Raw genomic sequence first — 13057 nt, forward strand, 5'->3', positions numbered from 1 at the left:
CATAGGGGTGAAAGTAACCCTTTGAATTAATGTTTTTGCATTCTCGGGTAAATACCGCATAGGGTACTGCAATTGCTGAATCATAAGATAGTTCTCTTTTGCTTTTAAATATGTATTGCTTTGGGGGCACCTGGGGGACTCAGTTGGATGAGCATCTGACTCTTCATTTCAGCTCAGGTCATGATCTCAAGGTTCCTGGGTTTGAGCCCCAAGTAGGGTTCTGCTTAGACAGAGTGGAATCCGCTTGGAGTTCTCTCTTCCTCTCTTTCTGTGCCTCCACCACTCATGTTCTCTCAAAAAATAAATAAACACACAAGCATTGCCTTTAAATATATACATACATATTTAAATTTTCCCAGCTGTGTTAGTTGTAATTGAATGAGCACAAAATTCATTTGTTTTAAATATTTTGTTTTGTTACCTCCTTATTTTGAAAAATAAAATGTAAGGTTAAATTAGGCTATTCTTGTTAATAGAATGTTTCTCTCCTGGATTAAACTTGAATTAGGTCCCTCCTGTCTTTGCCTGGCCTGCATTGCCTGGTCTTAGCCAAGAATCCAGCCAAGTCAGTTTAGGGAAAAGCCCCCCACTCTTGATAATTGATCAACTTCCTCATCCCCTACCTTGACTTCTAAGTCTTTCACTTGCTCTTAGCAAGAATCTTTCAATATAGCCCCTCTTGTAATTTTCCACTCACAACCCCCTCTGCTGGCCAGCTAGAAATCCCCTGCTGTCTTTGTTCTACTTAGAACTGAACCCCGGGGTACCTGGGTGGCTCAGCTGGTTAAGCGTCCAGCTTCGGCTCAGGTCATGATCTCACGGTTTGTGTGTTCGAGCCCTGCATCGGGCTCTGCTGGTGGCTCAGAGCCCAGAGCCTGCTTCGGATTCTGTATCTCTCTCTTTCTCTCTCTCTGACCCTCCCCTGCTTGCACTGACTCTCTCTCTCTCAAAAAAAAGAAACATTAAAAAATTTAAAAAAAGAATTGAAACCCATCTTCTGCCCTCATTGCAACATCCTGAAGGAAGTCTTCCTTACCACGCTGACAAGTATCAGAATAATTTTTTCTTTGACATTATTTTCTACAACTTCTGGATCCTTTAAAACCCTTAATTTAGTTTTTTGTAGTGTTTATTTGTTTTTTGAGAGAGAGAGTGTGCGCACATGCATACTAGCAGAGAAGGGGCAGAGAGAAGGGAAGAGAGAGAATCCCAAGTAGGCTCTGTACTGTCAGCCTCTCATGAACCATGAGGTCATGACTGGAGCCAAAATCAGGAGTAGGACGCTTAACAGACTGAGCCACCCAGGCACTCCCAGGCATCAATTTGGTTTTGAATGGCTGGGAGAAATAACTATACAAGTCAAGACGGGTGGTTACTTATGGGGGTGGGGAACTGAGATTGGATCCCACCCATGCAGGGGCTTCTGGGATTTGGGAGGGAACAGAGTTTTGTTTCTTGTCCTGGAGGGTGGTCACAAGGGTTTTCTCCCTAACAGAATTCATTAACGTATTTGTTTTGTGTCCGTTCTGTATCTGTTTCTAAAATAAGTTAAAAAGTTATATTTACTTCTTAAAAGTGTTTCAAAAAACCTTTCCTACCATGTAACAAAGTAGCTAAAATTCCATTTGTTCCCTCCGTTCTCTCTCCCCACCAGACATTTGCTTGAGAAACAGAGGAACCGTCCTGGGCTTTCCCTGCTCAGGTTTTCCCATCCTTGAACACCGCCTCCGCCTCCTTGTACTGGGAATTTCTGTTCAAACTTGGCGGTCCTGGTCCAATACTGCTCTAACTTGGTGATCCTCATCCAATACCAAAGAACAAGGGTTTTGGAAGCTGGCCCAGGCGGTTAAAATTCCAGCTATGCCATCGGTGTGACTCTGGGCAAGTTACTTAACTTCTCTGAACTTTATTTAGTTCCTTCATTGGTAAAATGGGGATAACAATATGAGACTCACCGGGTAGTTGGGGAAGTTAGTGGAGGTGATGGATACAGGACATTTGGCGCATATGGAATATTCGTAGGACAGCTGTGATGTCAGAATCAGGCATGTAGCTTCATTTCCTGAGTTTGGTAAGGGTACAAAGTCTAAAGATGAAACAATAGTTTTGTATTAGTGTATTGCTTTTAATACTCACACTGTGGTTATATAAGAGAATGTCTTTGTTTTTAGGTAATAAAAGGGCATCACCTTTGCAATTTTCAAACAGTTCAGGAAAAAAGTGTATAGACATGCAGGACAATAAAGCAAATATGGTAAAATGTTGACATTTGGGAACTCAAGCAAGGAATACTTTGTACCGTTTTTTCTTTTTTCTTTCATTTTTTTAAAAGTTTACTTATTTTTTGGAAGAGAGAGAATGCAAGCAGGGGAGGAATAGAGAGAGAGGGGGAGACATCGAATCCGAAGCAGGCTCCAGGCTCTGAGCTGTCATCCCAGAGCCCGACGTGGGGCTGGAACCCATGAGCTGTGAGATCATGACCTCAGCTGAAGTCAGATGTTTAACTGACTGAGCCACCCAGGCGCCCCTCTTTTTCTTTTTAAGTTTGTTTATTTATTTACGTATTTATTTAAAGAGACAGCATGAGTCAGGGAGGAGCAGAGAGAGAGGGAGAGACAGAATCCCACCAGAGCCCGACACAGAGCTCGAACTCACAAACCATGAGATCATGACCTGAGCCCAAACCAAGCATCAGATGCTTAACTGCCTGAGCCACTCAGGCGCCCTTTCAACTTCTTTCTGAGTTATTGCCAAAGGAAGTTAAAAATATTTGTTTTAATCCTTAGCACATGACATATTCAACTTTTCCCACCCCTTTCCCCATTTATAATAAAGACCCACAGTGATACACACAGCAGGCATTCCTAACTGAGTCGGGGCACAGGGGTGGACAAAGGCCAGCAGCCTAACCTGGCCTGCTTCTGTGCTTGTATGGCCCGTTTGCTATTTATATTTTTAAATAGTAGGGAAAAAAATCAAAAGAAGAATAACATTCGTGACTTTTATTTAAAAAAATTTTTTTAATGTTTCATTTATGTTTGAGAGAGAGACACACAGCATGAGCGGGGGAGGGCAGAGAGAGAGGGAGACACAGAATCCAAAGCAGGCTCCAGGTTCTGAGCTGTCAGCACAGAGCCTGACGTGGGGCTCGAACCCATGAACTGTGAGATCATGTTGGATGCTGAACCGACAGAGCCACCCGGGCGCCCCTCCGTGACTTTTAAAAACGATACGAGATTGCGATGTCAGTGTCCACAGATAAAGTTGTATTAGAACTCAGCCACTTCCCCTCCCCTCCATGTGGTGTGTAACTGCTTTTGCACCACAAGGGCAGAGCTAAGTCACTGAAACAGAGACCTTAAGGCCCACGGAGCCTAAAATATTTTTTCCCCTCTGCAATGCTCAGCCATTTTACTTGAGATGTTAAAAAAGAAAGAAAGAAAGAAAGAAAGAAAGAAAGAAAGAAAGAAAGAAAGAAAAAGAAAGAAAGAAAAGAAAAGAAAAGAAGTTTTAGAATAGTTGTTTCAATTTAAACCTTCATGAGGAGGGATGGGACAATAGTGCTGTGATGTGGTTCGTGTCTGAGGGGCAGTGCTGGTCAGGGTCCTTCAGACCACACGCTGGTACGGGTCTGCCTTCCCTTGGTCTGGCGTGGCGAAGGGGCCAGCCTGGCCTAGAGAGAAGGGGTGGCCAAAAGTGGCTTTCAAGTTCATTCATTTTGGTTTTTTAGCCCATCTTCTCTCTTCCTTTTTCAATTGTTCTATTCCCGGTTCGTCTGTGCAGATGGAGTCCACCTGATGTGAAGATGAGGAAGGGCAGGCCCTCAAAGCGCAGCAGGATGAGGAGGATCACATAGTAGGGGTGAGAAGGAGCTGCACGTTGTCCAGTCTTCTTCAAAGCAATGCTGAAAGTGGAGCCCCACCGTGACGAGGGCTGCAAGGAAATGAGCGCCGTGTACACTGTGAACAGGACCAAGCACTTCTGGTTGCTCTCGCTGACGCAGTTACTGACCCAGGGACAGTGGTGGCCCATCTTCCGGATTCACCGCTTCCAGACACTGCAGTGGTGGGCTCGGCCCGGCCTGATGCTGCAGCGTTTGAGACACTTGCAAACCACCTGCCCGGGCTCCAGCTGTAAACTCTCGATGAATTCTTTAGCGGCGTTTCCTTTGGGCACCGCGCGGGGATCCGTCAGCATGGCCGGGCAGTGGGAAGCCAGGGCCAGGAAGGCCAGCAGGCTGGACACGATGCCGTTGATGACGCTGTACACAGTCTCGGGATGGAATCGGCATGACGAAGAGGACCGTGAAAAGCTGGGTGGGGATGAGCATCATAAGCTATTCTGCCCATATTGGCATCGCGAAGCCGGAGGCAGTTCTCTAGTCCCAGGCCCCGGTGGGCCCCCCGCCCCGCTGCCGTCGCCTCCCCTGCAGCCCCCGACCTGGGACCTGGCCTCCGGCTGCGGCTGCGGCGATGGCTTCCTGGACTCGTCCAGACGGGGCGGCGCGCAGGAGAAGCCCATGGAGCTGCGGGCGGTGGCGGCAGCAGCGGTGGCTCTACACAATATTTTTCATGTGGCACTTTACAGTAGAAGTTGGCCCAGGGAATGTAGATTGTGGTTTGTTCTCGCGGTTGCTGAGCTGATGTTTTACCAGCAGCGTGTCACCTCCGCCTCACAATCCAAGGTGTGTCTTATCCACACTTCACAGACGAGAAAACTGAGGCACAGAGGAGTTAATAGACTCACCACAGGGCTGGGCAGGAATGAAATCTCTAAAATCCCCTTGCCTGAATTTAGCAGGAGGTATTTTTCCGAGGCCGTGCTTTGGCTTCTACTTTATTCTTCAGTTCCCGCCCAAGTGTGCACGCGGAGTTTGCTGCTCCAGGCTGTGGGGGGCACGAAATGACCGTGAGCAGGCGGTCCCCCTGTAGGGACCCGGCTCCGGTGAGGTGTGACCACGCACAGTTAAACACGGCGTGTGGCTCTCGTATGGACCCGCGCTCCACACAGTGCGGCCCGAGTGCCCGAGGTGTGAGACACGTTCAGGGATTCAGACTGGGTCTTCGGAAACCCGTCGCAAGTTGAGAAAGTTTGTCAGGTGAATCAAATAGCGAAGAAAGGCAGTGTGAATTTTCTGTGTCCCTCTTCTAGTTATTTATTTTAACTATATTTTTACAGCAGGATCAGTCCTTGGAACATGGGAAGAAGCACTGATAACCCCAGGAAGAAAACCGATGCTTCTCCAGAGGTAGTTTTAAGAAGCACAGCGGCTCATCTTAGCCTGAGAACAGTGAAGGGGACAAGAGATGTGTGGCCCAGAAACGCAGATGAAAACCCCGTTTTTCTGTGCTCACAGGGCTGTTTGCACAAGTGAGTCTCAACCCCTCTGACCAATCTGGTTTCCCTCACAGTCCTGAAGATTTCCTATTTTGCAAATTTCAAGTCTTAACGTCAGTTCTGATCTGTATTTCAGCGTAAACATTGAACTAACTTACTTGACTTTTCTAATTTTTAGAAAATTCTATTCATTGTAATTTGGAATAGGTTTTAGGAGCACAAAAGGATATATGTTAAAGGCAAGGAAAAAGCAAGCCTCCACTAAAGACATGACGTCTTGTTAAACGGCTCCTCCTGCCCTTCTTTTAACCTGAAGGAAAACCTGTCTGGGGGCTTCTTTTTTTCTTTTTTTCTAAGTGTTTATTCATTTTTGAGAGTGAGAGAGAGAGAGAGAGAGAGAGAATTGGAAGCAGGCTCCATGCTGCCTGCACAAAGTCCAACAAGAGGCTCCATCTCACAAACTGTGACATCATGACCTGAGCTGAAGTCAGATGCTCAACCGACTGAGCCCCCAGGTGCCCCTAAAACCTGTTCAGGCTTCTAAACTTTTGGCTTAGACCAGCATTCAGTCTGGTGCCAAACTTCCAATGGAATTCCAATCCACATAATAAACATTTTCTCCATAGAGGCTATCTTAATAAATTAATCCTTCACTTTGATCGGTTTAATGGTCTTAACATTCCCTGTTTTAAACAGCTACATTACTTAATTAAAACAATGTTAAAAAAAAAAAAAAAAAAGACGGGACACCTAAATGCAATGCATGATCTCAGATTGGATCTTCAACCAGGGGGGAAAATAACTACAAAAAACATTATTGGAACAATTAATGAAAGTTGAATATAGACTGTGGATTAAAAAATAATATTCTATCAATATTGAAATTCCTGATTTTTATAATGATCCTGTGGCTATGTTCTTTGGAAATACACTGAAATATTTAGGGTAAAGCAGTATAACTTACCTCAAATGGTAATAATAACATGTATCTATCTATATATATATGTACATATTTATGTTATACATAGTATATATTATATATCGTATGTGTATATGTATATTACTTGTATAGAATGAGACCACAAGTTATGAAGCAAATAAGGTAAAAGGTTAACTATGGATGAATTAGGTATAGGGCATCCAGAAATTCCTATGTCAAAATAAAAAGTTATTTAAAAATAAAGCAATACGTTCTCCTGCCTAAGACATAAACGGATCTGCTGCCCAGCAATTCCTTATCTTTCTCACATGTCTTTAAGTTTTCTGACTCAGAACTCCTGAGGCTTGTGTCCTGGGGTTAAGTTGTGCAACCACCTGATGGGTATGGTAATGAAACAATAAAAAAGATAAAATTGTGAAAGAATTGGCCACCAGTGTGTTCACATTCCAATAAAAGTCAGCAACTGGGGATCAGGAGCTGGATTGCACCATGTGGCGGTCATGAGTGTGAAGACACCCTTGTCCCCGTGTCCTCCAACTTCCTTTCAGGAGTTCGAGATGATAGAAATGTAAAACGCCCCAAGTGACACCTGACTTAGGAGGAAGAACTGACGACTTTGTTCCAAACCCTCCTTCCTCCTCTGTTCTTTCTATCGCCTGACTGTCAAGAGCATCTGTTTTTCCAGGAGGTCCCAGCTCCTTTCCCTCTTGTGTTGGGTCTACGCCTGTTGTTTCTTTCTTTCTTTTTTTTTTAATGTTTGTTTATTTTTGAGAGAGAGAGAGAGACAGAGACCGAGACAGAGCTTGAGCAGGGGAGGGTCAGAGAGAGAGGGAGACACAGAATCCGAAGCAGGCTCCAGGCTCTGAGCTGTCAGCACAGAGCCCGATGTGGGGTTTGAACCCACGAACTGTGAGATCATGACCTGGGCTGAAATCGGAAGCTTAACCGACTGAGCCACCCAGGTGCCCCTACGCCTATTGTTTCTTCTTCACTGGGGCCCTTAGAGGTTGCCCACCTCTCTGTCTTTACAGCTACATCTGCACCTGGGGCTCACTTCTCGGAAAGATCACAGTTGTTTGCTAGTGCGATAGAAGGTTGCAACCAGCCGTGCCCAGCAGGGCTATTCATTCTGACAACTACCGGGTCGGTCCCTCAGTGTCTGACGTTTATACAGTTGCTGGAGTGGTCACATTTAATGAGGGCAATGGACATAATCCGGATTTCCAGTCTCTCTTCACAGATCAGAAGATCTCATAACACCAGGCCCTCAGGCCCTCTGGGGTAACAGTAGATGGGACCGGAGACATTTTTTAGGCAGGGCTGGCCCCTCTCTTAGACAACGGTCTCCATCTGGTCCACTGCACTTTTGACATAACCCGCAGGCTCCATGGGATGCTTCGTTTTGGAACTCATAGATCAGAGAGTATCTGCGGTCTTGTGATCACAGTCTGTAGAAGTGCCGTATTGAACACACCTATGTGACACCACAGGCTCCCTAGTCACCTGGCTTCTGAGCCCTAGGCTGCTGCTCTAGACTAGATTACTGCTGTAGACTGAAGGTTTGTGTCCTCGCCCCCAAATATCACGTGTTGGAACCTAATTCCTCATGTGATGGTACTTGAAGGTGGGGTCGATGGGGTCTTTTACGTGATTAGGTCCTGAGGACAGAACTCTCATGAGTGGGATTAGTGCCCTTATAGAAGGGACTTCAGAGGGATGCCTGGGGGCCTCAGTTGGTTAAGCTCCCGACTTCTGACTTGAGCTCAAGTCATGATCTCCCAGTTCGTGGGTTCAAGCCCTGAGTCAGGCTCTGAGCCAACAGTAGAGCCTGCTTGAAATTCTCCTTCTTTCTCTGCCACTCTCCCACGTGCACTCTCTCTGTCTCTCTCAAAATAAATAAATAAATAAGAAGAAGAAGAAGAAGAAGACGACGAAGACAACAAGGTCTCCAGAGAGCTGCCTGGCCCCTTGTACCATGTGAGGACCAGAGCTATCTATGGAGATGGCTACCCATGAAGCCAGAAAGTGGGCTCTCACCAGAACTGAATCTGCTAGCAACTTAACCTTGGACTCCTCAGTCCCCGGAACTGTGAGAAATGAATTTCCATGTTTAGCCGCCCGTTCTGTGGCATTTTTGTTCTAGCAGCCTGAGCAGTCTGAGACAGTCCCAGCCCTCTTTGCGGCCCACAGAGTACCCTGTCCGTGGCTCCACTCCAGCCCTAACAGTAGGCTCACAGAAGATTTCCTCCTCTGTCTTCTCCAGGCTTTGAGTTCCCTGCAGAAAAGTTTGATGTCGTTTCTCTAATAGGTACCTGGCACATAGGTTTAGGTAACAAATAAAAAGCAATAGGTGTCTTAACCTCTATTCAACTTGAAGTTCCTCTTGGTCAAGGATGCATGTGTGATTCACCCTAGCATTCCAGCGCCCAGGGAAGGATCTGCTTTAGGTAGATGCTGAACAGTGTATGGAAAGAATGAATAAATTCACAATATGAAAGAGAATTTGTCATTAATGTCACATGGGGAGCACTGGCTCCTCATGGGCGGAGACACTGTTAGACAAAGCTCTGTTGAGGCCCCACACCCCAGAAGCAGGAATAGCCACACGTCTGGCATGGTCTGGTTTCACTTCCTTCTACAAACTGTGTTGAGTTATAATGGAAAGCACTGTTTCCTTGACTATCACCTGCCCACCTTGCCCCTTTGCACAGAACCTTTGCCGGCCCCCTCTCCCGCTCCCACTCTTCACACGCAAGCCCTGGAGGCCTTCTTTCAGTCTCACACTTTCCACATCTTCTCCCCTAGGGTCATTGTCTGTGGGGCTGGGGAGTTGGCTTGCGACATGTGAAGGTAGCCTGGGGTCCAAGCAGCTCCCAAAGATTTCCCGAACTCTCTGTCAAAGCAGAGTGGCCAAGAAGTGGCATGGAGCTGATGCTCCTGGAGGGGCTGGGCCAAGGGTAAGGGGTGACTCTGTGGTGGTGACCAACCAGAACCAGACATTTCAACAGAGGCCATGGTGTCCATTGGACTGAGTGGGAGTGGTGGGACCCAGGGGACCAGGCACACTGCCCTTCCCAGCTCCACTCTCTTCACACCCTCCTTCCCTCCATTCCAAAGGGACAGTTAAAGAATAATTTTCTGGGGCGCCTGGGGGGCTCAGTCAGTTAAGCATCCGACTTCGCTCAGGTCATGATCTCACAGTTCGTGGGTTCGAGCCCCGCATTGAGCTCTGTGCTGACAGTTTAGAGCCTGGAGCCTGCTTCGGATTCTGTGTCTCCCTCTCTCTCTGCCCCTCCACTATTCATGCTGTCTCTCTCTCTCTCTCTCTCTCTCTCAAGAATAAATTAAAAAAAAAATTTTTAAAGAACAACTATAAAATAATATCTTAAAAATATTTTTATATAAATATATACTTTTTATATATAAAATGTTTATGTTTACATATATGGTGTAACAAATGATGCGGCGAGCATCCTCACACAGAGCAGGAGTGGGGGAGGGGCAGAGAGAGAAGGAGACAGAATCTGAAGCAGGCTCCAGGCTGTCAGCACAGAGCTGATGTGGGAGCTGCCAGTAGGGCTTGAACCCACGAACTGTGAGATCATGACCTGAGCCCATTGGCGGCTTAACCAATTGAGCCACCCAGGTGCCCCTACGGTTCTTTTTTCATTATGGTTTTACCCTGTGTGTTTCCTACGAGCCAGACTCTATAATTATTTGCATTCCTAAAGAAGATTTTGTGTACTTCAGTACGTTTTTAGACTCCAGACAAAGGGAATTACCCTGTTTGCTTGAGATTGTTTAGACTGAAATGTTGTTGTCTGTCGCTGAGATTCCCTCCTTTTCCCCTGCTGTAAAATATTCTTCTATGCGCACATACTTAAAACAAAAAGTCCACTCTTCTGCTTATTGGGCAGGTAATTTCTGCTTTCTGCTGCTAAGAACAGTGTTGCTGTATCTTCAAAAAAAAAAAAAAACACTTATTACTTACAAATAAATGAAGTGGAGAAAATGGATATGACTTCAACCAAGTAACCAACATTAACATTGTTGATAAGGGGGGGGCCACTGTGTTCCTCCCATGGGACATCGGAGGAGGACTCGGTACTGCTTCTGTGGTGGCCTGGTCAAAAGCAGTTAATATACATTAATCATGAGAAAACATCCGAGAAACACCAGTGAAAGACCTTTTATAAAATAACTGGCCTGTATTCTTTCTCTAAAAGAGACTTTATCTTTTAGAGCCAGTTTAGATTTGCAGCAAGATTGAGGGGAAGTCTGGAGATTTTCCATCCACAGGACCGCCCTCCCCTCCTGGTCCTGACCCTCTGGGGTGTGACCTGAAACAGCCCCTGACTGCAGAGGGCAGGGAGAGAAGGAGGAGAGACGCAGGCCGCTCCGAGTCGGTAGATGCAGGTTTAATGAGCAAGGAAAACTTGATTCAAGGCTTGTCCTGGGCGGCAGCAAGTTGAGTGGGTCCCAGCCCCCACCTTCCGTGTCTCAAGTTGATGAAGAGCCTCCCGTGGGCTGAGTCAAGTACACTCTGCAGGTGTTCTCAACCCCACATCACCATCTCAAGGAAATGTCGCTGGAGCAGCTTCTGGGAGCAGGCAAGCCAGGGGGACCCACCTGCTAAGACAGAGGAGTGAGGGCCCCTGGGTGGCTTAGTCGGTTAAGCTTTGGCTCAGGTCATGATCTCACGGTTTGTGGGTTCAAGCCCCACGTCGGGCTCTGTGCTGACAGCTAGCTCAGAACCTGGAGCCTGCTTCGGATTCTGTGTCTCCCTCTCTCTGACCCTCTCTCAAAAATAAATAAAAATCATTAAAAAAAAAAAAAAGACAGGGGAGTGGATGACGAGCCTCCTGGGTCCAATTCACAGGTTGATAGGCAGTTTCGTGTTTTGGATGCCCTCCCCCAGCACCCCGCCACCACATATGCACAGCCTTCCCCACGATCCACAGTCTGCACTAGACACATCATCCCAAAGTCCACTGTGTACATTAAGGTTCACTCTTGGTCTTGTACATTCCGTGGGTTTTGACAAATGTATGATCATAGTTTCACTGGCCTAGAAATCCTCCCCTCTCCCCCCAATGCCTGGCAAACACTCATCCTTTTATGCCTTCACAGTTTCCCCTTTCCAGAAGGTCATAGCATTGGAAACGCAGTGTGTAGCCTTTTCAGATTGGCTTCTTTCACTTAGTCAAATGAATTTACATTTCCTCCATGTCGGTTCATGGCATGACAGCTCATTTCTTGTTAATGCTGAATAGTGTTCCACTGTCTGGATAAATTATACAGTTTCTTTATGCATTCACCTATTGAAGGACATCTCGTTTGCTTCCAAGTCTTGACAGTTATCAATAAAGATTCTGTAAACATTTGTGTGCAGGATTTTTTAATGTATAAAATTTTAAAGCTTATTTATTTATTTTGAGAGAGAGAGAGCATGAGCTTGAGTGGGGAAGCGGTAGAGAGCGGGAGATAGAATCCCAGGCGGGTTCCGAGTTGTCAGGGTAGAGCCTGATGTGAGGCTCGAACTCATAAATCCTCAAATAATGACCTGAGCCTAAATCAAGAGTCAGATGCTCAAATGACTGAGCCACTCAGGTGCCCTTGTGTGCAGGTTTTTGTGTAAGCATTAATTTTCCACTCATTTAGGTAAATAGTTACATGCGTGATCAATTGCTAGGTGGTGTGGTAAGAACACATTTAGTTTGGAGGCAGCTGGGTGTCTCAGTCGGTTGAGCGTCTGACTTTGACTTCGGCTTGGGTCATGATCTCAAGATCCACGAGTTTGAGCCTGCGTCAGGCTCTGTGCTGACCGCTCAGAGCCTGGCGCCTGCTTCCAATTCTGTGTCTCCCCCTTCACACTGTCTCTCTCAAAAATAAATAAACATTAAAACATTTTTTTAGTTTGGAAAGAAACCTCCAGAGTGTCTTCCAAAGTCGCATTACTATTTTGCATTCCCACCAGCAATGAACAAAGGGTTCCTTATCAGCTTTTGGTGTTGTCAGGATTTTGGATTTTGGCCATTCTAATAGTTGTGTAGTGGCTCCCATTGTCGTTTTGGCCTGGATTCCTGAAAAATGTCAATGGCACATGAGAAAAGCTGAAGAAAAAAAAAAAGCTAAAAGACTAGAGACCGCTAAATAGAGATGTGGACTGCATCCTGTCTCTGGGGGAAATATTGTGCATGAAAGACATTATAAGAGCGGTTGACAAAACTGGAATAGTTCATGTATTAGTGTTACGTTTCCTGGATTTGATCATTGTATCTGTATATTTGCTTTTAGGACCTACACACTGAAAGATTGAGAGCCACGTGGGCTTGATGTATGCAACCTACTCTCAACTGATTCAGGAAAAAATAGATGTAAATATAAATAAAGGAAATGTGGCCTAATATTAGCACTTTATGAATGTGGGTCATGGATACATAGGAGTTGTTCGTACTATTCGTGCAACTTTTCTGCAAATTGTTTAAAAAGTTTAAAGGTTTAGAAAATAACAGTTCTGCCTTTAAAACCCCCTCTCCTTATCTCTTGATGCACACAGATAAGTTCCTCAAGCATATTCTTGAAGAGTGGAATCGCAGACTGAAGGTGTGTGCGCCTTCAACTTGATCAGCTAAATATTTTACAAGGTGCCACTGACATCCGTATTAATTTCATTTATCTATTGTCTTCCTCTCACTGAGATGTAAGGCCGTTGGCAGTGCCATCGAGGTGTACGGCCTTGGACCCTCAGCATCAGCGTCGCCAGAGTGCTGGTTAGAA

General features: G+C 45.8%; 1 protein-coding gene, 1 long non-coding RNA gene and 1 pseudogene across 3 annotated transcripts in view; 1 reads left to right on the forward strand and 2 right to left on the reverse strand.

The window, feature by feature from the left end:
• Positions 1-60, reverse strand: part of GLB1 (galactosidase beta 1) — a 78700-nt gene extending 78640 nt beyond the window's left edge. Inside the window, exon 1 of the mRNA XM_029938779.1 lies at positions 56-60. Coding sequence (XP_029794639.1) covers positions 56-60 — 5 coding nt within the window. The remainder of the gene's footprint in view (positions 1-55) is intronic.
• Positions 61-3152: 3092 nt separating this feature from the next.
• On the reverse strand, positions 3153-4631 carry LOC115292912 (annotated as a pseudogene).
• Positions 4632-4749: 118 nt separating this feature from the next.
• Positions 4750-12674, forward strand: LOC115292913. 2 transcript variants are annotated; one of them, XR_003909228.1, is made up of 3 exons: positions 4750-4803; positions 5179-5370; positions 12575-12674. It is a non-coding gene; the product is annotated as an uncharacterized LOC115292913 (long non-coding RNA). The 2 variants fall into 2 exon arrangements; XR_003909227.1 differs by lacking the exon at positions 4750-4803 and adding an exon at positions 4814-5098.
• The last annotated feature ends 383 nt before the right edge of the window (positions 12675-13057 follow it).

Source organism: Suricata suricatta, chromosome 5 (assembly GCF_006229205.1).
Source record: "Suricata suricatta isolate VVHF042 chromosome 5, meerkat_22Aug2017_6uvM2_HiC, whole genome shotgun sequence".
Classification (NCBI taxonomy): Eukaryota; Metazoa; Chordata; class Mammalia; order Carnivora; family Herpestidae; genus Suricata; species Suricata suricatta.